At 41.8% G+C, this 25,968-nt stretch overlaps 1 protein-coding gene across 2 annotated transcripts in view; it reads right to left on the bottom strand.

The window, feature by feature from the left end:
* Positions 1-533: 533 nt before the first annotated feature.
* LOC140224649 (uncharacterized) overlaps positions 534-25,968 on the bottom strand; it is a 68,063-nt gene continuing 42,628 nt past the window's right edge. Inside the window, exon 4 of one of the 2 annotated variants that reach the window (XM_072300719.1) lies at positions 534-614. In XM_072300719.1, coding sequence (XP_072156820.1) covers positions 549-614 — 66 coding nt within the window. In that variant the 3' untranslated portion in view covers positions 534-548. Of the gene's footprint in view, positions 615-19,688; positions 19,848-25,968 lie in introns of those variants that run through there. The other variant, XM_072300718.1, reaches the window with a different exon arrangement.

The following is a 25,968-nucleotide window of genomic DNA, read 5'->3' on the forward strand; positions in this document are numbered from 1 at the left end:
TTTTCCTTTCAATTTTTCAGACAATTTTGATCGCAATTTAATCTAAGATATCTGACAATTTCAAAGAAAAATATGCATAACTTTCCTCAAAGATAATTTTTTTTGGTGGGTAACTTGGCAATTATCGAATGTTCATACGGCGTTTCTCCTCAGCACGGCAGTATTGTTACTGAATTTTTCTGCTGTGAGTTAGGACTCCTTATTTCTCAGAAAACCTTACACGCAAATAGAGAGAGCAATTAAATTAAACGACGCTATGGTCAACAAATTCTTGTATCCGCGTCGGATTTTATTGAAAAACGCAATTGTACGAGGCGAAACCTATTAATAACGAGACTTTCCCGTGGGCCTTTTCCGTTGATTGGGCCTTGGCGACGCTTGGACGAATGTACTGACCATCAATAAACGATTTGGTAGCATGTGCAGCCGACCAATTCCCAATTTATCCTCCGTCCCTCTCTCGCTCCGATATGGTTGTCGATTTTCCACGGCCTGCCCTTTCCGTCGACCTCCGCTTTCTTTCTCGGATCGGACGCTTGATTGATGCATCATGTGCACTGGTCGTAGAACCCAACTGCTTGCGGGTTTACGCCGCCGGCCTGTCCCGCCGTAAACTTTATTAAGGGGCAAGAAAACAGGATCTTTCATTAGAGGAGTGTACGGTGCTTAGCCCCGGTTTTCCCCGCTTTCCTGACAATTACATAGAACACTGAAAAAAAAATCTCGGTATATTTACTAAGAAAAGGGTAAAATTACCAAGAATTCAGGGTTCTATTTGATCCCAGTTTTTTCTTGGTAAAATTACCATTTATGGAATTGGTAATTTTAACGAGAAATCTCGTTAAAATTATTGACTTTCTCGGTAATTTTACTGGACCCCGGTAAAAACGCCAATATTTTTTATCGACTGTGGTAGAATTACCGAGATAAAATGGCAAAGTTACCGGGAATTGATTACCAATAAAAGTGGTATTCTTACCTGAGAAAAACAGTAAAAATACCGGTTTTTAAGTAAGCTTACCAGTCTGTCTTGGTAAAATTACCAATAATTGGGGAAAAAAGTGAGATGGTAAAGGTACCAACGGACCTTGGTAAAAACGCCGAGAATTTTTTTTCAGCGAATGCTAGGAGAATTTGATACAAACTTTGAGAGTCCTACGATTCACCGCGTTTCCTTCTTCTACATATATTTTAATTTTCTTAAAGTTTGGCCCACACCGCTACTGATTAATGCTGCTAGAAAACTCAAAATGGACCACTAGACAAGGTACGAATTTAAGCATTCTGATACATGTTTCTTGACCAGAATTTTACGTAGAACACGATTCGCGCAACGAAAATTACCGAAATCAACTCCTAACAAAGATATGAACGTTTTTATTACACATTGGTTACGAGGAATTTGAACTGCCCGCTCACAAGAAACTCAAAGCTCTACGTGAGTCAAATCGCGCACTACAACGGTTTCAGAAAACTTCTCAATCGAGATATGTTCATTTCCCACCATGCATGTGTTGTTCAAACCATAAGCAATTTGCAACAGCTGAGCCAAAGCGAGGTTGCCAGATTTTTATATCGCAGAGACTGTCATGATAACGTTCAGCGCGCGATGTGAATCACGTAGAGCATTGAGTTTTCATGAGCGGCTAGTTTGAATTCACGCATCAAGAATCATTAAATAGCTTAGTTAGGAGTTGATTTCAGTAATTTTCGATGTAAGAATCGTGTCCTACGTGAAATTTTGGTAAAGTAACATGTATGAGAATGTTGAAATTCGTGCCTTGTCTACTGGTCCATTACGGGCGCGAAGGCCGACGGCGCAAGGGTGAGCTTGCAACGCTCTCCGCTCTATGCTACGGATGAGTCGTCGCTCAGATTCGGCAGAAAAGTTAAAAAAACGAAACCGTTTTTTCGGCTTCCGCGTCTACTATCTTTGACCGTGTTGCTCACGTAGGCCTCGAAACACCACTATAAAATTTGACAAACGGAACCAACATAACATGGAAATAGAGCAAGGGAAATGGCATGAGTTGATGAAGGCGCAGAGATACAACTATTCGTGCTTGATGGATGTCCGCGTTGCATCCGCAAAATTGAAGGCGAGATGGCGGGAGGCGTGAACTCGCGATGCTCCGCTCTATGCTGTCAATGAGGCGCAGTCGCTCGGATTTCGGAAAAAAAGGATAAAAACTATGCTCGAATAAGTCTCGCCTATCTTCGACATGTAGACACTCGATTTTTTTCTTCTGTTCAATTTGATGTTGGAGTAGATTTATTAGTAAATCTACATGTACATAGAGCTCGTATGTAACCGCGCACCATAACTCTCTCAGGAGAGATAGGTTTAACCTGGCTTGGGATTTCTGGGGGTAGTTGCCGAAATAAATTCCTTTAGACTTGATTTCTTTTTTCAATTTAACGTCTGATTCTATTTTGAACGAAATTATTTCCTCAATTGAACACATGATTCAGACGCATAAATGTAGCTGATACTAGCCTGTCATGCCTGGAACTTTGGTTAAAAATTTAATCCCCTGCGTAAACCTACTTACTGAAGGTTAAAAAACACTTTTCTCGCGTTATCCCCATGAGATTCCATGCATTTTTCGAGAAAAGGGAACATGACCAAAAAACAATAGCCTGGCATGGGAAGATGGTACAACCTAGAGTCCCTTTATACTGAGAGTCAAGACAATGGGAATCCATTTCTGATTGGCTCCCGTATTTTAGGCCTTCACAGTGTCACAAACGGGAATAAAGATTACATTTTCACCGATTGCAAAGATTATAATCTGGAATGGACCAGGGAATTACGGGTTCGGCAAGGAACACACGGAATGAGAGAAGGAACGGAGAAAGGAATTTAAGAATGGACCGATCAAAGATTACAAAGAACGTTCAATTTCTGTAATCTTTATTCCCGTTTGTGACTCCATGAGGGGCGTTGTCTTGACTCTCAGTATAAAGGGACTCTAGTACTACCGAGACGTAAGAAGCCGAAAGACGTCAGTCATCTGAACAGGCAAGAGCCGGCCTGGGCCGGGGAGAGAGGGGCGGGGGGCAGGCCGAGAGAGGAGCGAAAAGAGGCTTGACCTACATCGCATCGCGGCGGGGCGGGCAAGGGATGTTGGAGCAGGCAACAGGCCTTGAGCCGCTGCTCCAGCCTTGGAACCTCCCCTTCGTTCGGCCCCCCGAGTTTTCAATTTCGGATGCCTCCGTCTCAAAACAAAGTCGCACTTTTCTTTTAATCCGCGCCACCGCCGCGAATCACCGCCGACGTGTCGACTCGGAATGCCATCCGATGCGACACGCATGACGCACGACGCCCCATCTCGAGTTTGCTTATACTCATCGAGACGCCCGGAGCATACTCAAGATCCCCACCCCTCCATTTCGAATCCCTTGACTTTCCCTGAATTTTCAAAGACTTTTTTTTGGCTTCTCTCTGACTCCAGGTGATCATATCTCACACTGCCGTGCACAGGAAAACCGCCGTACAATGGGACGTATTTCTGCCAAACGGAACTATGTGCATTAAGACATGAGCCCTGAGACCCATAAGAAATATATGCATAAGAGGGCTTATGTCATAATGCACATGGTTCCGTTTGGTAGAAATACGTCCAATGGATTGACTCAAAGGAGAAGTCGGACAAAATTTGAAAACATTAAACGCCCATAACTACGTTTATACAAAACTTTGAGGTTCTAAAAGCGGTTTCATTGGTTTCCTCGTGAAATTGCGTTCGGAAGATTCCCCCTAAGAATTCAAATTTGACGAAATTGACTTTAAAATTTGCAGTTTCAGTCAAAAATTTCATGTCCGACCTCCAGCATTGACTCGATCTACATGCGCCGTAACTCCAAACAGAGCTTTGCAGTGTTCTTCCATACATACTGTTCTATTACGAGAAAACCTGATCGCTATAATGCTTCATTTTGTAAGTTCGAATTCTCAATGGAATGCGACAGCTGCTTCGACGAAGCGACGAAACGGTAGTCCTTCAGTGCAAAATCTAGTTCAAATATCCAGGTAACGAAGTACCTCTGACAACGAGGTTTAACGCGGCGGTGTGCTCATCTGAGAGTGCAACTTTACATTCCGGCACGAGGTAATTAAAGGAGTTTGCCTCAACCCCGTCACGCGAAATCATTATCCCCGGACGGGCGTCATTGGTGTCTCTTAGGGGTTGTCGCCCCCCCTCTCCCCCCACCGACCGCACTTGCTTATCCTATTGCCACCGACCGTAATCAGCGTGAATACCTTGTCATCTTTGTCTGAGCCTGGAATCGGGTCGATACCCACGCTCTCGGTGCCTCATTTATGACGTCGCCGCCAAACGTCGTTGTGCAGTTTGAGGAAAGTAGACGATATCGTCAGCGATGTAATGGGCAAATGGAGATGTTGCATGTGTGAGGAATTTGCGATTTGACCATTAAGTCTTATGTGAATGTTCGCGAGAAACACGATGGTGCCACTGGTTTTCCCTGAAATCAACTCCCAAGCTCAAAAAAAGCTCTCAAAGTGAGGCCAAAATGGAGGGGATATCCCCCGCTATCCTGAGAATCCACCTCTACATCAAAACAAATTCTCCATGCAAAGATAGGGAGCTAATACATTGGCAGGGTTGCCGTGTTTTCAGTTTTGGAGTCCCCAAATAAAGTGGCAGCCATGCCAATGTATTTGTTCCCTATCTTTGCATCGAGAGTTTGTCTTGATGCAGAGGTGGACTCTCAGGGTGGGGTGGGATATCCCCTCCCTCCATTTTGGCCTCAACTTGATAGCTTTTTTTGAGCTTGGGAGTTGATTTCAGAGAAAACCAGTGGCACCATCGTGTTTCTCGCGAACATTGACATAAGATTTACTGGTCAAATCGCAAATTCCTCACACATGCAACATCTCCACTCAAGTGTATTTTCTTCCTGTGTTTCTGGGAAAATACACCATTTTTCACTCGTTTTTGCCGGGGGTGCAGAAATGCTGGAGCCCGTGGGCCCAAGGGCCCTAGCTGGACGTGAGTAGACTCCCTGTATCGAGAGAGTTGAGACAACGCCGCTTGTGGATGTCACAAACGGGAATAAAGATTACACAAGTCGGACGTTTGCTGTAATCTTTGATCAACTCATTCCCTAATTCCTGTCTCCGTTCCCATTCTCATTTCATTTGTTCCTTGCCGTGCCTCCGATTCCCTGGTCCACCCCAGTTTATAATCTTTGCAATTGGTGAAAATGTAATCTTTATTCCCGTTTGTGACACTGTGAGGGCCTAAACCACGGGAATCAATCAGAAATGGATTGTCAGTATGTAGGGATTCAAGACGTGAGGAGGTCCAAGAGCTCGTGAAGAAAATTCTCTACGAAAAAGTTCGTTTTTTCTTATTTTTTTATGGTTTGAAGGGCGCTGAATTTGAACCTTTTCGTGAACGCTTTCTTGGGGCGTTTTCGCGGAGTGAGAGAATTTTAAGTCTGAGATTGTGACTAATTTTTGTTGAAAGAAACTTCAGCTTGTCCCATAGACAAAGCAACGGACAAAAGAGAATAAGATGAAGCGATCCTATTGATGAAGGCTGGTGGTTACGATGGATAAAGGAGGTCGGCAACCCACGAGGAATCCTATAGTCATTTAATAATTCCTCCTCTTGGTTGATAACAACCATCCGTAACAACGCTGCGAAACGACAATACGTATCATTAGTTTTCAACGGAGATGAGTGCTTATAAAGACGGGCTAGAAATATCGGTTCCTCATTACAAACTAGTCCATTGAGACTGTTAGCAACACAAGTCACGATGCCCTGATAGCGCATGGGCCGATACCCACCCGAAAGGCGGTTTCGGAAGAGCCCCTTAAAATGGTAATCTACAGCGACACTTTCGTGAATATCTTTTGGATCAACAACGACTGCACGGAGCGTAAACGCGGATTAGAGCTTGCATAAACGGTCGCACCTCTGATGTAAACGCGTATCACGATTTTCGGGTGAGCCCTGGCTCCGTATAACTCCATGCTTTCGAGGGTTCATATGGAAATAGAGATACGCGTTTAGGTCGGAGGAGCGACGATATACCTGCGTCCGATGACGGCGAAAACACGTTCGTCCGAGTTCGAAAGTACCTATCCGAGTTTCTGGAAGTTGCCGCTGAGCGCGACCGTGCATTAATAATCCCGACGCCAAACACGCGGTGCGCTATAAGCTTCCGACGACGACGGTAAGTTTGCGAACGGTCCCGCAACTCTTAAGATACATACACCGGTGTCGCAATCCGATTCGACTTGCAGAATACCCAACGAGGAGTGGTATCGGCGCCGTCGTGCCGGTGAGAGAGAGAGAGAGAGGGGGGGGGGGGAGAAGGAACTTCTATCCTATCCAGCTGAGCAAAAGCAAAATACCAGTGAGGCGTCTGGAGAAAATCTAGAGTACCTTTATAGACAGAGTATGGCCACTCGTATCTTTTTACTACGGAAAAACTGTGCCGCTGGTAATAGGTCAAAATGTCAAAAAAAAAAAAAAAAAAAAAAAATGTCCAAAAGTCAAAAAGTCAAAGGGGACATGTTCCCGTCAACTCCACCACATCCGGTGGAAGCTAAAGCAAAGTAGATTTTTTTTTCCTCCGTGAAAAGTTTGAATTATTACCTTAAGGGACACAGGAAGGTTATACTATTAAGGGGGGGGGGGTGAATTCTATCCGCTCTTCATGTTACTTAAGATAGGGCTTGGCCTCAACAGGCCTTCGCCTGTGTGTCATTTTACATCCCCCTCCCTCTTTTCAAGTAAAGCTCTTTAGTGTTTTCTTCGAAAGAACCAGACATCAAATTGAAAAAGAAGAAAAAATCGAGTACAAAGGAATTTATTATGACAACTACCCCTGGAAATACCAAGGCGTGTCAAATTTACCCACCATCCTCTTCTAGAATTATGGTGTTGGTACATACGAGCTTTAGATATAATCTATAAATATTTCCTAAAAAAATTGAAGATTGAATGGAAAAAAAGAACGAATCGGGAGTCAACACAGCCAAAGATAGGAAGATATGTTCGGGCCTCATTTTTTAACTTTCCTCCCGAATTCGAGCGACTACACCTCATTCGCAGCATGAAGCGGAGCATTGAGAGTTCATGTCTCGCGCCAGCGCGCCTTCAATTTTTCAGACGCAACACGGACATCCATCGAGCACGAATAGTTGTATCTCTGCGCCGTCATCAACACGCACCATTTCCCTCGCTCTATTTCCACGTTGTGATGGTTTCGTCCCTTGCCTTAGTTGTAGCGGTGCTTCAAGGGCTAAAAAAAAGTCTCAGGCATTAGGGGTTGAATTTCAATTGTTTTAAAATTATTTTTGCATTACTTCGTTCCTCCGGAGGGTCGAATGAGATTTAATGAGAAGGACAAACGTAAAAACCTTTAATCCCCCGACGTCACGTCACTTTGGTCTAATGCTGCTGCGCTGAGGAATACCCTATAAATATGTCTATGCGTTGCGAAATTTCCTCCGATAAGCTCTGAGTATTCTTGATAGTTCATAAATATTTGCCTTCGAATTTTTCGCAGGTTTGTTATGAAACTTTCATTTAAAATATCTAAAAATTCTGAAGAAAAATATTCAAAAATTTTCTTGAAAATCAATTTTCGGTCGGTAGAAATTAGACAACTTTCGTATGTTCGTACAGCGTTTTTCACCAGCCCGGCAGAATGCGACCCGGCCAGTGGCGTGGAGTGAATTGCGATGTATCGATTGTTCTGTCATCTAAACCCATGGTAAAGAATCGATTATTAAGGTGTTCGCTGCGAACACCCTGTTTATCGATCCTTTTCCAAAGGTTTAAATGGTATAACAATCGATATATCGCAAAGCACGCCACGCCACTGAATGCGACTCGGCTTACTCGTACATCGGGAAGTGGGCTGAGCCTGGATAGGGCACCTTGATGGTGAGATTTTCATCTGGAAATCCATTATTTCTTATCGGCTGAGTCATCTTCGGTTTTCACGGTAGGGCTACGGCGGACTTTCAGAGAGAATGTATGTTTCACTGGTGGGAAATGGGTTTATTTAATGTATTCTGATCAGGAAGACAAGTTCTGCCAGCGTTTAAGATTTACTAACTTCTCCCTAACTTTCCAAAGTTTTGGCGCATACAATTTCCTGACTTCTCTATAACCCTCTACAGATACGAATCATAGAAAAGCAAAAAGCACTTTCAGCGTTGAATTGATAGAAATCAAAATGCATTTGGTGACACTAACCATAGCCGTGTGAGACAATCTGTTAGAAATCTGGTACTGGCTACTAGATTTCTCAGGTGAAAGGTATTTTCCGTGTGATACAATCTGTTAGAAATCTGTTACTGGCTACTAGATTTCTCGGGTATTATATCTGTACATGGGGGAGGGTTCATAAATAACGTGGCGTACTTTTTCGGCATTTTTAGCCCTCCCCTCCCCTCCCTCTCTACCTTCTAACGATTTTGTCACGTAGGTTCCTCTCCATTTAACATGTAAAAATAAAATGGTGCAACGCTCTTCGAGCCCCCTTTTTTCTGAGGCGTTACATGATTAATGAAAGGTCTCTTACAGAGCCAAGCCATAAAAACTATATTTTCCCTGATTCGAAAAATCAGGGGAAAATCATGCGACGGCTCCATTGGCTGCAGCGTTTCTTGCAACTTCGAAAACTTAGTATTTTGTGCTTGATGTGATGCATCATACCATCATAACCGTTCTTTTAAAAACATATACTGTCGTTTACCGGTCGAAAGAACGTAACTCCACTCTGGGGTTGCAAAATTGACATAAATTATTTAATTTTTTACAAGAATGCACTTGCGCAATTTTCTTCCAAAATCTTTCTGATTTTGGCACGAGATCAGAGGAAAAATCATAGACATTCTCGGCTAGAAAAGCCCAAGATTTTCCGGGTAAAAATGCAACTTGTGAGGGGAGATCTGGCAACATTGAAATGTGGTTCCGTTTTTTCGTGAGGAAAAAGACGATACGGATCCCTCATAAAGTGTGTAGAGAATGCAAATAACTCGATTTTTCCAAAAATGTTAATTACGTTTCTTCAAGCTCTTAGCTCTAGATATACACTGAAAAAAAAATATATCGGTGTATTTACTAAGAAAGGGGTAAAATTACCAAGAATTCAGGGTTCTATTTGATCCCAGTTTTTTCTTGGTAAAATTACCATTAATGGAATTGGTAATTTTACCGAGAAATCTCAGTAAAATTGTTGAGCTTCCTCGGTAATTTTACTGGACCTTGGTAAAAACGCCAATATTTTGTATCGCCTGTGGTAAAATTACCGAGATAAAATGGCAAAGTTACCGGGAATTGATTACCAATAAAAGTGGTATTCTTACCCGAAAAAAAACAGTATTAATACCAGTTTTTAGGTAAGCTTACCAGTCTGTTTTGATAAAATTACCAATAATTGGTAGAAAAAATGAGGTGGTAAAGGTACCAACGGACCTTGGTAAAAACGCCGAGAGTTTTTTTTTCAGTGTATAATCAAGAATCTAGTATCCACGAACTTTCTTTTTTATCGGTGCGAAAAAAAAAACATTCAAACTAACGACCAAACGAGGAAATGAACCGGTGGATTTTAGAGGTTGACCACTAACAGAGAACACTAAGAGGAAGAAAATCGTTCGTGTAGCGAGAAGCATACCAGTGTTGTCAAATCTCCAACGAAATTCGCTTTTTTTAATATCCGGGCCTCCGGGAAAACGAGCCAACAAGACCGGGGAAAACGGAGGATGGTAAACACTTCGAAGCGCTGATCCGCGGAAACGGCTTAAAGATGAGACCCTCGGGATTAGCCGGGCAAACACCGATCCCGCATTTCTGTATAAAATCGAGGAAATACGGGCGTCCCGTCTTACGCTCGAGAAATACCCTCAGCTTGCAGCCCGTCCCTCAACCTTAGGAATCTTCTTATCCTGTCGCAGTAATATTAATACATTTTTTGGACATCGTTTCACACTGAAAAAAAATTCTCGGCGTTTTTACCACGGTCCGTTGGTACCTTTCCCATCTCACTTTTCTTACCAATTATTGGTAATTTTACAAAGACAGACTGGTAAGCTTACTTAAAAACCGGTATTTTTACTGTTTTCTTCAGGTAAGAATACCACTGTTATTGGTAATCAATTCCCGGTAACTTTGCCATTTTATCTCGGTAATTCTACCACAGTCGATAAAAAATATTGGCGTTTTTACCGGGGTCCAGTAAAATTACCGAGAAAGTCAATAATTTTACCGTGATTTCTCGGTAAAATTACCGATTCCATAAATGGTAATTTTACCAAGGAAAAACTGGTGAGTTTTCACAATAAACGGATTTCACTGAATGCACTTAAAGGGGAGAGATAGTCTCGGTCTGCGTGGATGTGGACGAGAGAAGAGAAAAACAGGACACTGAAATAATGCGTTAAGCAACGCGATTTAAAAATTACGCGTTTTCGCGGTAAAAATGACCAAAATAAAAAGTTTTAAAGATGAATACATTTTAAATACATTTTTTTGATATCGTTTATGTTAGAGTTTTCACAAGAATGCTGCTTTTCTATTGAACGGATTTCACTAAATGCACTCTAAGAACAGAGAGAATCTGGGTCTACACTTGTACATAGGCGAAGAGAAGAGGAAAAAAAGATACTGAAATTTTGCGTAACGTAACGATTGAAAAATTACATGCTTTTGCGGTGAAAATGACCAAAGTAGAAAGTTTTAAAGAAGAAAAGGCGAGGTCCGGACTTCTCGTCACGGTGACATAATAAGTGTAAGTGAGTGCGATATTTGTTATTTGAACACTGGCCAGAATTACATTTTTAATGTTTTCATTTGAGATGTTGTCGGCGTAGATCGTGAAGGAAACACCTTTTCAAGAATGTCTCGTTTCGAAAACAGCCCTGCTGGGAAAAATAGGATAATTCTGTTTCATTGCAGTAGAAAGGGTTTAAGGGTAACGCACCTATTTTTATCCATTTTTTTTTTCTTTTTTCGTTTTCTATTGAAAAGATAGGCGCGATTTTCTTTCTGTCAACTATCAGGTTTAAGAACGTCATTAAAGGACTATTATTGAAGAACCGAACAGTATTCTATTTTTGGCCATGGATCTTAATTTGAAAACTAGAGAAAATGCGCCTAAAACAATCATCATTCGCGGAAAATTTTGGGTGAAAGTCAGTTTCGTTTTCTGAAATTTGCTTTTCAGAAATGGGCTTTTTCGAAACAACATATTCATTTCTTACAATTGCATCGAGATATATTTGTATCATAGTGCCTATTCTAGGAGTCAGAATGTGTGTCAGATTTGTGAGTTCTTATTGAGATGACACTTGAGTGATATATTAAGGAACTTCAAATAAATTCCAACCGCCAAAGACCGCCCAAGAGATGGGCACAGAGCTCCCTTTCATCCCCGGAGAATTAACCCTCTCTCATCGCCATCATATGTTATTTGTCATATTTATTTTTAATTATTCATATTTATTTATTTATTATCATATTTGTCATATTTATTTATCAATTTAGAAGCTAGACAAACAGGATCACGGCCCTAGTCAAAAGGTAGAAGAAGAAGAAGAAGAAGAAGAAGAAATAAATTCCACAAAAAAATTCCGAAAAAAACTGACGATTGTTCCGGATGGTAAAAAAATGTTATGGAAAACTTGCAATAGCGCGAATGGGACGTACATTTTTCCAGTTCCAGCTTTCTAGCCGCTGTGACATTTTTTCCCGGAGATTAGAAAACGCCGAGCTGTAAGTATGCACACTTAGGATGCCATGATTCGAGAGTGGTTTCTGTAAACACAACTCGAGTGCATTTTAGCGTAAAACCAGCATTCAAAATTCACAAGATAACCCGCTCGAGCGCTATCGCGGGACCTTTGAAAAATTACCTCTAGAGGGAGCTCCTGTTCAACTTTTCAGCGGTCGTCGTATTGTTGCAGGTTCATGTACAATCGAGTTAGTCGTTAAACATTCCTAGAACTCCTTACTCCTCGCAGTTTTTTTTTTTTTTTTTTTTTTTTTTTTTGCGAATATCAAGGGGGCTAGCGAAACCCACTCGAATCTTCCATCTCAGAAAAAAGGGCAAGGAAAGTTTACAAGTATTAAGCTGTGCAAACTGAATTTACGTGGCGATTTTGAGACGCGTGTGAATTATAAAAAGGCATGTTAAGTTAGGGATATTATCGTTGTGGTACCCTTGTACCCCGTACTTTTCCACTATTTCATTGCACAAGGGAAAAACTCGTGTTAAAGAGTGATAGAGTTTTCATGGATTTAACGGCGAATATGAATTCAGGAAGATCGAAGAAGAAGAAAACTGTCGATTGTTTTACTCACAATCAGTTTTTAAGTAAAAAATAATGGAAAAAACTTAACATGCATGTCTTCCTTGTGTTTTCTACTTATAATATAATGCAGAGAGTAGAGAGCTTAAACTTCAAATAAAAAAGGAAAATAAATAAAACATTCTGACATATTTGAAGAAACTGCAGGCTGCTACAAAAACCGTGACAAAACATATCCATGAGTGCTCTGGAGAGGAAAACATAATTGCATCCTCCAGATAACAGAGAGGTTAGAAATTTGAAAGTGAATATTTTGTTAGAAAAGTTAGTGACAGTTTCTGTGCTGGATTTTGTCTAGGACAGTTGCAAGTTCTTTTTTTCTCCGTTCCACTTCAACTACCACCGAATTAACGAGAATCCCAGGCCAGCAATTCGCTGGCTTCAGGGCTGCTGAAGATTATGCGAGGGGGTAGCAAGTTCGGGAGGATACATACTCCTTGGGATAATGAGACTTCCGAAAACCTATAAAAGTTGCCATCAACGATGAGCCCTCGCTAAGGGGAGTCATCAAAGTCAGGCAAATTGCCAAACGATAAGATATTACACAGTTCTTGATATCGCGATTTAATGTCTGTGTGACCGACGAACCGTAGTCTAATAGACTAAAATTACTGTAACGTCGTTCAATCACGACGAGACCTCATCGAACTAAGGATCTGGGTTTCAAAATTTACTCCGGTACTCGTTCCCTCAAGGCCCACACCCGCGAGTTACAAGCGCTTGTTGAAAGTGAAACACCAAAAGGCATGGAGCACTGCAAAAAAATTCTCGGCGTTTTTACCAAGGTCCGTTGGTACATTTACCATCTCACTTTTTTACCAATTATTGGTAATTTTACCAAGACAGACTAGTAAGCTCACCTAAAAACCGGTATTTTTACTGGTTTTTTTTTTTTCAGGTAAGAATACCACTTTTATTGGTTATCAATTCCCGGTAACTTTGCCATTTTATCTCGGTAATTCTACCACAGTCGATAAAAAATATTGGCGTTTTTCCCGGGGTCCAGTGAAATTACCGAGAAAGTCAATAATTTCACCGAGATTTGACGGTAAAATTACCAATTCCATAAATGGTAATTTTACCAAGAAAAAACTGGGATCAAATAGCACCCTGAATTCTTGGTAATTTTACCCTTTTCTTAGTAAATACACCGAGATTTTTTTTCAGTGCACACCTGCGAGTTACAAGCGCTTGTTGAAAGTGAGACAGCAAAAGGCATGGAGGATTTCGATCACTCGACGTCGAGCTGGTTTCCTATTGGTGTTTCACTTTCAACAAGCGCTTGTAATTTGCAGGTTTATCTGCCGCTTTAAACAAACCTAACGCAAAGATCATATGGACTGCATTTTGCAATTTGGACCTATAAATTCTGGCTCATCTGAAAAAACTCTTACGTGCATACGGAAACTAATGGCACATACGTTGTTTTTAAACCGGGCCGGAATTTATAGTTCCTTATTGCAGAATGTAGTACATATCAGCTTCTTAAAACCAAATTCAAGGAATTTGAACGAGTATCAATGAGTTATAGTGAACCTATAGACAAGATGCGAATTTGAGCAATATTTAGCAATCAGAGATTTATCAGTTAGTTAGCAAGTTACTTAGTTACTTAATTACGACGATCAGCAGATAGGCTGCTCACGTCGCTGACCAAGAAATTACCTAAAATTTTGAGATCTACTTGTATAAAGAGCTTTAAAATTTTGATGGTTACTTTTGGATCATCAGAGCTCAAAGGATGCGGATGTTTGGAGGGCGGTAAATTTGAATTTTTCTTGCGTGCAGCATAGGTTTTTGGGCCAGATAGCAAAATATAATGGTATGGCTTGGAAGCTACAAAGTGCTATTACTTCACTACTACTAGTTTTTATTTTTTATTTATATATTTTTTTTATTCTCATAGAAAATTTTCAAGCAAATGAGATTTGAGAAGTTTCTGAAATTGATAAAAAAGTACCATTGTAACCGCGTTCAGAATCTCGGCGAAAAAATGGTTTTCCGCAAAATTTCTTGAAAATTATTTGGCCGATGATGCCTTGAAGTCGCTTCACTTGCCTTTCAAATGAAGGGACCATAAAAAAGTTATGTTTCATGCCAACAAGGCAGTAAAAAAAAGAGGGCAAGTTGCTCTCTTAGCAGGAGACTGCAGAAATGGTCACTATAAACGCTTTTTTATGTGCTTGAACAGTTTGACTCAGTTTAAGGGTTCATTAATGTGGTGCTATTCAACAATGGCATTCTCTGATGAAGATAGACGAAGAATATTATACAGAAAGAGTGACTTGTTCGCAGTGAAACTATTCAGTCTGCTTTCTTATTCGCATGAGTGTTAGTACCATGAACATCTGTGAAGAAAATTTAATTCTCCTAAAAATGATAATGCTTCTTATCTCCTGTCTTGGTGCGTCACAGTGAGAGTGAAGTGTCTTTTATTACGACCAGAGCCAATCGCATTTCATACTTTCTAAAAAATAAAATTAATTAAAAATAGTTCGATGGCACCAGTTCCTGTTCCTCCTCAATAGTATCTATCTAAGAGTTGTCAATTTATCGACGGTGAAACTACCAGAGCCCGTATCTCTTTTGCAGTGTTTAAAAATCTCCGCTTCCAATTTAAATTTCTAAAAGAGAACGAATCAATATCATTCCTTACAGTTTTTACAGATTGTTCTTCGCACGAGGAAGAACAATCTCGTAAGTGTCCAGGAATTGACGTTGAGTGGTTTTCCATTTAAAAAATAAAGTATGACAGGAAGTCTGCATTGTCACAAGCTGAAATACGTGGTCTGGTAGTTCCACCGTCATCATACTATTAAGCGCCATAGGTTTGTTATTTTTCCTATCAGACTATCAAACAAACCCGTGTATACATTTCTTATTTCGCAAAGGAAAGATTTGGGAAAAGGCGTATATTCCACTTGCAGAATAAATTTTAACTAACCATAAAAAACAATGATTTTTAAAATTGCGTTTGAGCTGGGCCCAAAAGCGGAGCGGGGGAAAAAAAAAAAAAAAAAAAAAAAAAAAAAAAACTGCATAGAATCTTTGCGATTCTGCTGTGTCATGTCAATACGATTCACTCAAACTTTGAGACCATAATAAAACAAGAAAGAGGATTATTATTGAAAATTAAACCGGCATAACTGTTATTCAAACCATCCGATTATTATGTCATCTGTAGGAGGAGAACCAGAAAAAAACCAAACCAAGAGTCCGTTTATGCAATGTTACGTGCCCGGCAACCATTCTGGTGATTGCTTTAATCCTGTTGGAGAGAGAAGCGTTGGCTCTTGACCTCATCCTGTCGTTGAGTTGTTGATTTTCCATTAAATTTTAAGCCCGGGACCCACCACTCCACCCGATCGAATTTCTTAATTTCAGGACACCCACTTCACGACCCGACGACTCTCGGTTATTCCGTCGTGTTAATAATATGAAAATCCGAATGTTCCCGAATTTCTTCTGACATAAGACAAATTTCCGTCGAAACTGGTGAAAATTCCCCGTTGAACTTTCGGCGCAATTCGTCTATCGTATCTGAAAATTTCAAGGAAAAATGTTCATGTATTTTCTAGGAAATAAATATTTTGTTGGAAGAAATTTGTCAACCTTTGACTGTTTATACCGCCTTTTTTCTTAGCTTCTTATTATACTAGTCGCAGCTTCTCGATAAACTAGTATAGACAAGGCGGGAAAGCTTTCATAATTACAAGATTTTTCGACACTCCGGAGGAAAGAACAAACGAGATTAAAATGATTTTAAAAAAAAATCTCAATGCCCCCCCCCCCCCTAACACGTTCCTTCTTCCGCACCTAACCGATATTGAAATGAAAATTGATTTTCAGACGGCATCGTATACTGAAAAAACGTGCAAACCGAATTTTGATATAATTCGTCCCGCATGAGAATTAGCATCTTTGATGCTTAATTTGAGTTTTCCATGCAATCGTGCGATTGCAATGAGCGAATTTTTACATCAAAATTATTCTTTGGTCTACAAACGTGACGGCGGCGCATATACATTCAATCTAGTCATCTTTTCGAAAACCGCGCAGAAAATACTTTCATTTTTGTACTTTGAAATTCTTGACATTTTTTCGCCTTGTTACGTCGAAGAAATTAATTACGAATGGACGTTTTGCCGATACAATTTTTAAGGATGAAAAAGATCCTGATTGTTTAAACAATTTTTTCCCTTTCTCCGAAAGGTGTTCAACTAGCTTCTCGTCAACCAAAATCCCTATTCTCCAATTTTTCAGGTTTTTTCAGATACTCAACAAGGCACTAAACGGCGGAAATTTCAAATTAAACTGTCCGTTCTGTATAAAATCGTGATAACGCACTTAGCAGGGAGCCTCACTGAACATGTTTCTTTTGGAAACAATGAAGACAACGGAACAAAAAGATTCTGAGAGGTGATAAAAGAGGCGATGCAATGAGGTCTTCTGTTATATTATTGAAAAGAGCCGTGAGTACATTCTGGGATGACCCTCGGAGCGGATAAGAACACGTGCAATTCCTGGTTCACCCAAAATGCCCTGGCTGCTCTCTTCCGTAACATGGTACAGTATTCTGTCGTGCTAAGGAAGAACGCCGTGCGAACATTCGAAAGTTACCAAATTTCCCTGGGAAAAAACGTGTAATTTTTAGGAAAGTTATGAACTTTTTTTCCTTGAAATTTTCAGATATTCTAGATTCAATAGCGGAAAAAATTATCTGAAAATTTTAAGGGAAAATTTTTAAAATTTTCCCACTGAATTCGCAATTTATCGAAGGAAATATGACAACGTCTGATGGCTAATACGGTGTTCTTCCTCAGCACGGCTGGGGCTTCAGCGCCGATGCTGGATGAGATAGAGAGAACTTTCCACACACCTCACTCAAGAACCACGCCACACATTTTCTAATGTTTTGGGCGATCTTGATAAGCGAGTCACCTCGTGGAGAGGGGGGAGGCAGGCGGGATCTAACGCGGAAAACGATTCTTTGCTTGCGTCAGCTAAAATTTATGCAATTTAATTTCGTGCTTGATTTGAAATTCAGATTTACAGGGCTTGAGACGGGGAACAGTAACTAAGTGATCCACCTAATTTTCATTTTCATTTTCTTTTTCCGGCAAAATAAATGGACGTATTCCTGCCAAACGGAACTGTGTGCATTATTACGTGATCCCTGTTATGCGTGTATTCTTATGGGTCTCAGGGCCCGCGCCTCAGTGCACATAGTTCCGTTTGGCAGAAATACGTCCAGATAGCTGACATAAAATGAGGATCCCGTGTTTTCCCTTGTAAGTCGCATCACTTCAGAGGGCTCTAATTACACTTTTCTTTTTATCTTCCCTTCTTTAAATATATTTTTCCGAGCGATCCGTGTAGTAGAGCAGTGGTCTCGATTATTCACGGGCGAGTGTAAATATATTTGTCTGACTTCTTTCGAGGGTTATAGTTGCGTGGTAAGGTTAGGTTATTTTTTAAAAAAGGAATACTTCGTCAGTTTTCTTCATTCTTTTCATGTATCCTACTAGAGTTAACATCGATAAGAAACATGCAGACCTTTTAAAGGACCTATCCTTAGGTCTATGTGATTTTTTGAACGAACACTAACCGTAATTTTACTGAAGTTTCTGCGAGCAAAGTACGCGTGCATGTGGATTTGATTTGCTGTAAATTAGTACAGAGATAAAAAATCTTCAATAATACCACGATAGACAATCACCTCGGAATATTCAATGGTTTTAATCGAACTTTATTTTGCAATGAGGGTACAATACTTTTGGTTAATTAATAAAAAGGCCTAGCACAAATTAACTAATGACAAATATGTAGTTTCTAAAATGAGCTAGAAATGAAGGTTCCTTATTGCAAAATCTGTTCAATTGTCTCTTGTTGATTCATTTCCCACTCTTGAATTCTTCTTTACACACTTCAGTAGTAACTTGCTGCAAATATTGCGAGTTCATTAGAGCTTCAAAATCCACACGATTTGCACGGAAGACCAGAGCGTCTGCATGTGTCTTTTCCCGAACAAACCAGAGCTAATTAAACTCCCAGTTAATGGATCCTAGTCCGTTGGTCCTTTTTAAAATCCTCTCATTAAAATAAATGGAGAAAAGAAAGAGGAAACCCTCGAATTTTCAGAGGAAAACTTTCAACCCTTTCTACTTCAGGTACTTCAGGTCTGCCCTCGAGACTCCCACCCCTAGAAAGCGATGCTTGATTCGTAGTCTCCCGAATGAAGGAACGTAACTCCATCCCAATCTTGCCAAATTGACTTAGAAAATCAATTTATTTTACAAAAAAGTACCTGTCAGGTTTGCCACAGAATTTAGGAAATGAAATTCCCTGACATATCCCTGATACACTTTGGTGAAATTCCCTGACAATTGAAGATCTGACGGATGGTTAAGAAGGCATCATTGAAAATAGTTTTCAGGCAAAATTTCTTGTTCAAAATCTCAAACCCATTCTAGAAAGCAAATGAAGGCGATTCAACAAATTTTCCCTGGCATTTTCGACATTTTCCCTGAATTTTTAAAATTCTCTGACATTTCCCGGTTTTCCCTGACTGTAGCAACCCTGACCCGTGCAATTTTCTTTAACGTTTCCCTGATTTTTTCATGAAATCCGAAGAAAAATCAGTGCGATTTTCAGTTAGGGATTGGTGCCCAAGATTCTCCTAGTCTCAAAATTCTGCAATTTGCGAGGGGAAATTTGGCAATATTGCATTGGAGTTGAGTTCTTTCGTGAGGGAAGCGACGAACTGAGTAAATAAACGAGTAAAGTGGTCTTGTGCGTCTCCGCGGAGGTCGGCTCTCCGGTGAGAGTTTTTCCAGCTTTTTAATACGAGATCGCTTTTGAGCCGGCGCTCGAAACAAAGGGTGCTCGACATTCCATAAATGATTCAAAAGTATTCATGTGGGATGCCGCCCCGGATAGACTCCAGGAGGAGAGAAAAACGAGAGAGAATAAAACAACCGGGATAGAGGGCGCCGGGTTGCGCCGGGGACGGGGGTCGGGAGGGAAAAACGGCTTCGGCCGGATTCGGAGCGATCAAAATGCAACAGCTAAAACGGAGGAAAAACATTGGCCGAGTTGGGAATCGAAAAGTAAAAACTTTTGAGGTTGAGGGGCGGGCAAACAAAAGAAAAACGCCGAGACTGATACAAGGAAACTCGAATTGCGGAAGACTCAAAATCGAACCGCGGGAGGGGGGCTCAATTACCCCCCCCCCCGGGGGGGGGGAGAAAGAGAGAAATTTGCAGGATAAAAGTGACGGCTCCAGAGGGGAGGGATGTGGCGAAACTGTATTGATGATTGGTCGTGAGTCAGCTAAACTAGATCAAGTACGAAGTAATGACGAGAGGACTCCAGATGAGAGCGAGAGAGAGGCGAGAGAGAGACCGAAACCCCGGGAGGGGAGGGTGTTCCAGTCAGGTGGGGCGGTCGGTGGAGGGGGCAGACAGAGCTTTTGGATCAATATACTGGCAGGTACTACTACGGCGGCTTACTATGGGGGGAAGGAAGAGAACTTCCGGAGAGAGACGGGAGTGGGGGCTGCTTCGCCCCACTCTGCCCCCCGACAGGGGGCCGGGGGGCGGCGGCTGTGTAGGGGACGCAAGAGTAATGGGTTAGGGATGAGGCAGATTTGACCCACTTGTTGCCCGGAGTTAGTTCAATTTAAACCTCTCTCCGACTGATACATCGAATCCACCCCGGCCCGGGCCCGGCAAAAATACCCGCGATGGACCCATATGCGATGACCTAAATACTCCCGCCCCGAGTCAAAACGCCGTAAGAGCATTCGAACGTTGCCAAATTTCCTCTCGGAAAATATTCATTTTCGAAGAGAGTTATCAATATTCCGCCTGGAAATATTCAGAGTTTTTAGATCAAGTTACAAACGAAATCCTCTGAAAAATCCGAAGAGAAACGCTCATAAATTTTTCGGAAAATTCGAGATTTTCCGAACGGAAATTTGGCAACGCCTGGTGGCTTATACGGCGTTCTCCTCCAGCGCGGTAGGATAATATTCCACCCTTTTGGCTCGACTCGCGTGAATAGGCAGCTGAGAAATCAGACGCGGGGGCTCGATTCGAAAAAAGGATTTTCCTCCCGGCGACTTTCCGACTGCGCTTCACGCTCGGGCAATCCGCGATTGGGATTCTCCGAAAATCTGAGCTTGAGCGGGGATTCAAACTCAACGAAACGTGATTACGTCGAGTCCTTTGTGACTCACGACTGGACTACCGTAGGCAAAACGTTTGCAGCGACCTTCGAAAGCGTCCACTGCATTGCACATTTCCGTTATTCTTCGAATATTTTCTGCGCATTGTTGATCTCATTCTTGGGCATTGGCGAGAGGACGGAAAAAACGTGACGATCTTCCCGGAAGAAAATACGTAGAAGGGTCTGGAATCTAGGATTTGGGACCTACTCCCCGGACAAGTATGAATGTGAAATTATTGGAGCTTTGCCTGGAATATACAGGGTGTCCTAGATTAAAAAGCCGGGTTGCAGAGAGGAGCCTCTGTAAAGCTAGTTTCTCTGAAATATTCCCCCAGTCCGAGAAACGACTTCCTATATTTTCGGAGAAATCGTTGTTTTTTCTGGATTATGTCGTCGGTAAGCACTAAAACTCATAAACGTGGTTACTCCATAAATTTGTGGGATTGTAATTGATGACCTCCGAAATATTAAAATCTCATGCAAAAAGCAGGATTGCCACAGAATTTGAAAGTTGAAATTCCCTGACACTTGAGTAAAATTCCTTGACATTGAAGATATGCCAGATGGTTAAAAATACATAGTTTGAAATAGTTTTCAGGCATAATTTGTGGTTCAAAACGTCAAACCCATTCTAAAAAGCAAATAAAGGTAAATTACAAATCTTTCAAAGACACTTACGTCATTTTCCCCGACATTTCCAGGTTTTCCCTGTCTTTTTGAAATTCCCTGACATTTCCCAGTTTCCCGGCATTCCCTGGCTGTGGCAACCCCGAAAAAGGAAAATTTAAGAGTACACGAATTAGTCAGTGTAAAAACTTGGTCCCTGTCCCTTGGACCCCCGGCAATTTCTCTTTAACTCTAGATTTGTTCAATGCGTCGTCAACGAGGGAAAACGAGTCACGTGAAATGGATGAATGAAATTATCGAAAAGGGATCCTCTATCGACACCACTCCTTCCCGAAATGCGTCGAGAAAACAAAACAAAATTCCGCTGATCACCGCGGGGCTAAGGAAAAGCCAGGGCTGCCACAGAATTTGGAAAATTAAATTCCCTGACATTCCCCTGATTTCCTTGACGCATTTCGATGAAATTCTCTGACAATTGAACACATGACAATTTGTTAAAAAGACATAGTTAGAAATAGTCTCAAAGCAAAACGTCAACCTCACTCGAAAAAATAATTGAAGGCAATTTGACAATTTTTCCCTTACATTTTCGTCATTTTCCCTGACTTTTTAAACATCTCCCGGTACTTTCTGACTAAGGCAACCCTAGGGTGGACCGTTTTTGAACTTTTTTCGAAATTCCAAGACGGCTAGTGCTAAAAAGTTGCGTTTTGGCATAAAAATAACGCTCATTTTTTTTCAGAATTTTTGGATGATGTTCTGAGCCCTGAAAATTTGGCAACAAAGATGGCGTCGGGACGGGCTCAGCGCATCATCCAAAAACTCTGAAAAAAATTGAGCGTTTTTTTTAAGCCAAAACGCAACTTTTTAGCACCAGCCGTCTTGGAATTTCGAAAAAAGTTCAAAAACGGTCCACCCTAGGCAACCCTGCGAGTCACGTGGAAGGGATGAGTGAAATTTTCGAGAAGGGGATCCTGTGTCGACACACCCTTTCCCGAAACGCGCCGAGAAAACAAAACAGAATTGAGCTGATCACCGCGGGGCTGAGCAGCGGGGCGGGATCGGACGTGACGTCACGGTGGTACCGAGTCGGGCGTCGTCGTCGTCGGGGCCCGGGCCCCGGGCGAGGGATCGCCTACTTTCGAGCCCGAAAAGGCTCGGGATCGCATCGTCGGAGCCTCATTACCGGGCGGGATTGGGAATTGGGTCGCCGGGGGTGACCTTGACACTCGCGGGTTTTTACGGTGAAAATGATATCGACGCGCCCCGCGCCCGCCGACGGACCCTTGCCGGATCGCCCCGTAAATCATCCCTCCCCCCACCCCCGCCTCTGAATTAAGCGGGATTAGGGTGGACACCTGGGGGTCCATTTGGGTCTGCTGTTAGACACATGAGATATAGCCGACTAAGTCCGCTGATCGTGCGAGATATCGCACGAAAATCACGTGAACGCATCGGAAATGTCTAAAAACCACTTTTTGACGCACAATCTGTAACGATTTTTTTTCCAAGTTGCAGCTAGAGTCCCTTTATACTGAGAGTCAAGACAATGTGAATCCATTTCTGATTGGTTCCCGTATTTTAGGCCTTCACAGTGTCACAAACGGGAATAAAGATTTCATTATTGCCGATTGCAAAGATTTTAATCGGGAACCAGGGGGAATGGACCAGGGAATTATGGGTTCGGCGAAGAACAAACGGAATGAGAGAAGGAACGGGGAGAGGAATTTGAGAATGAGCCGATCAAAGATTACGAAAAACGTTCAATTTCTGTAATCTTTATTCCCGTTTGTGACTCCATGGGAGGTGCTGTCTTGACTTTCAGTATAAAGGGACTCTATAGCCGACTAAGTCCGCTGATCGTGCGAGATATCGCACGAAAATCACGTGAACACACCGGAAATGTCTAAAAACCACTTTTTGACGCAAAATCTGTAACGATTTTTTTTTTTTCCAAGTTACAGCTTCCGCAGGCAGTTCTTGGGCAGTGCTCCCAGTCCTTATTGTCAAAAGTTCCGGGATTCAGTGCTTTTTTGTTCCAGTACCTTCCATTCCATGACCGTCAAAAGTTCCGAGTTTATTTGTGGATTTCTTCGAAAGTTCCGAAAAAGTTCCAGAAAATGTAAAAGATCCGGAAAATTTCTGGAATTTCGAAAGTTCCAGGAGAAATTCAGGAAAATCTCAAAAGTTCCGGGAAATTTCTTGTGCAAGATATTGAATGAAAATCACGTGAACACATCGGAAATGTCTAGAATCCACCCTTTGACGCATAATCCATGACGATTTATTTTCCAAATCAAAGGGTCGGCAGGCAGTTCTTGAGCAGTGCTCCCATTCCATATCCGTCAAAAGTTCCGGAATTTGGAAATTTTGTGTTCCAATTTCTCCCGCTCCATGACCGTCAAAAGTTCCGGGATTCTTTAAAGATGTTTTCGAAAGTTCCGAGAAAGTTCCGGATTATGCAAAAGATGCGGAAAATTTCTGGAATTTCCAAAGTTTCCGGAAAAATTCACGAAAATCTCAAAAGTTCCGAAATTCGGTACTTGTCCCGGGAAATGGGAACACTGTCTTGCAGTGGCGTGGCGTGAATTGCGATGTATCGATTGTTATGCTGTTTAAACCTATATGGAAAAGGATCGATAGACAGGGTGTTCGCAGCGAACACCTTAATAGTCGATTCTTTACCATAAGTTTAAATGGCATAACAATCGATACATCGCAATTCAAGCCACGCCACTGCTGTCTTGAGGCAAAAATGGACAGGGGGCCGCAGCAAACTCGCTGGACCGAAAAGATAAGATTTCCTCAACAGAGTGATCCAAAAGTCGCACACCAAGTTTCAACTCCTAGGGTTCTTGCTTTTTTTCAAGGTGGTCCCCTTTAAATTTTTGGGGTTCCCTGAAGATGTTCCTTGTGTCCTACCAGCACACATAATTCCAGGTCTCTACATCTCACTTTGTTCAAAAGTCACAGGGGTGGTCCCTAGTGCTGGCGGAGCGGGACTTCTGGATCATCCGGTGGCTTGGCGTGAATTGCGATACATCGATTGTTATGCCATTTGAACCTATGGTAAAGAATCGATTATTTAGGTGATCGCTGCGAACACCCTGTTTATCGATCCTTTTCTATAGGTTCAAATGGCATAACAATCGATGTATCGCAATTCACGCCACGCCACTGGGATCAACCTGTGTAGAGAAAATGGTCTCAAAAATCACGATGAGCGCATGAGGAAAGCCTAATATTAACTCCTTTTTTCGAGATCTGCGTAAAAAAATCAAGAATTTATTAGCTTCCTGAGTCAAAAATAATGTATTCCAACAAAAAAAAACAAAAAAATAAGATCATACGTGGGTCATCGCGGTATCACAACTCCAAGCGGAGAACTTTGAATGGCTACTGTCACAGGACGCAGGAATGCAGGATCTTAATTAATACAAAATGACAACCGCTATTTTTCGGATATCTCCTCTAATTGTTGTTGCTTTTTATTTGAGGAATTGTGTCACAAGACGGTTGCCATTTTTAAATTTGCGTGGAGTTTTGAAATCGGAGAAAGTAATGCCGAGGTACGCTTTTGCCGTAGTCAGGGTGTCTACTAAAACAGGCTGACCAAAAATCAGTACTTTTACAGTATGTACTTTTCCAGTCCATTCCCGAGAAATTCAGTACCTCCTCATAAGAGAAATTCAGTACTTTTTCAGTACCTCCAATTGACGAAATCCGAAAATTTTCAAGAATTTGCATTTATCGCTCGAATCGCGACAAAAATGACAAAAAATCCGGACCTTCTCGCGAAATTCCGCACTTTTTCAGTACTTCCGGACCGCCCTTAAAAAAACGGTACTATATCCGAACTTTCCCGAAATTTCGGACTTGTAAACACCCTGCCGTAGTGTACTTTTTGAATCGGGAAATATGCGTAAAATTACACACAGACTGCAAAGGCAGGAATGAATTTCAGGCTTCCCCGATGTGTTATCATTTTGTTCCTAAAGCAAAAGTTTGCATCGGATTCATGGTCCAGTCCTGTTAAACTATTTTAAAAGTCGTATACCACACGGGACGATTCATCACTCTCCTGACGTGATCGCGTGCCTCGATTTCAACACGAGCCCTGAAGAGTATAAGGTTACATGGAAAATAGGGCTCAACTCATGAAACAGTTACGCCCTCACGTCAAAGGACCGATGAATTATCAAAGCCAACCTGGCAGCTGGGAGTACTCGGATTTTGCAATAAAGGGAGGCGCATTGATCGATAATGACGCCCTTGACCGCCATTACAGTCCCGTTGGCCCCTTCAAATTCTGGGACGAATTAGCGGCGACGTTCCGAGACAAAGCTGCCTCGGGGCTGTGAGATCGGGAGCTGAACTGGGTCGCTCGCGATCCTTTCAGCCGTGACATCAGCCTCAAATTTCCCGAAAGTTGAGGGAGTAGCGATGGACGCCTTCAACCAGAATCAACCGAACTGCTTTCCAGGTTCCCTAATTTAGAGTCCCTTTAAACTGAGAGTCCAAGACAACACCCCTCATGGAGTCACAAACGGGAATAAAGATTACAGAAATTGAACGTTTTTCGTAATCTTTGATCGGCCCATTCTCAAATGCCTTTCTCCGTTCCTCCTCTCATTCCGTTTGTTCCTTGCCGAACCCGTAATTCCCCGGTCCATTCCAGATTATAATCTTTGCAATTGGTGAAAATGTAATCTTTATTCCCGTTTGTGACACTGTGGAGGCCTAAAATACGG

This window comes from Bemisia tabaci, chromosome 5 (assembly GCF_918797505.1).
Source record: "Bemisia tabaci chromosome 5, PGI_BMITA_v3".
In the NCBI taxonomy this organism is placed as follows: domain Eukaryota; kingdom Metazoa; phylum Arthropoda; class Insecta; order Hemiptera; family Aleyrodidae; genus Bemisia; species Bemisia tabaci.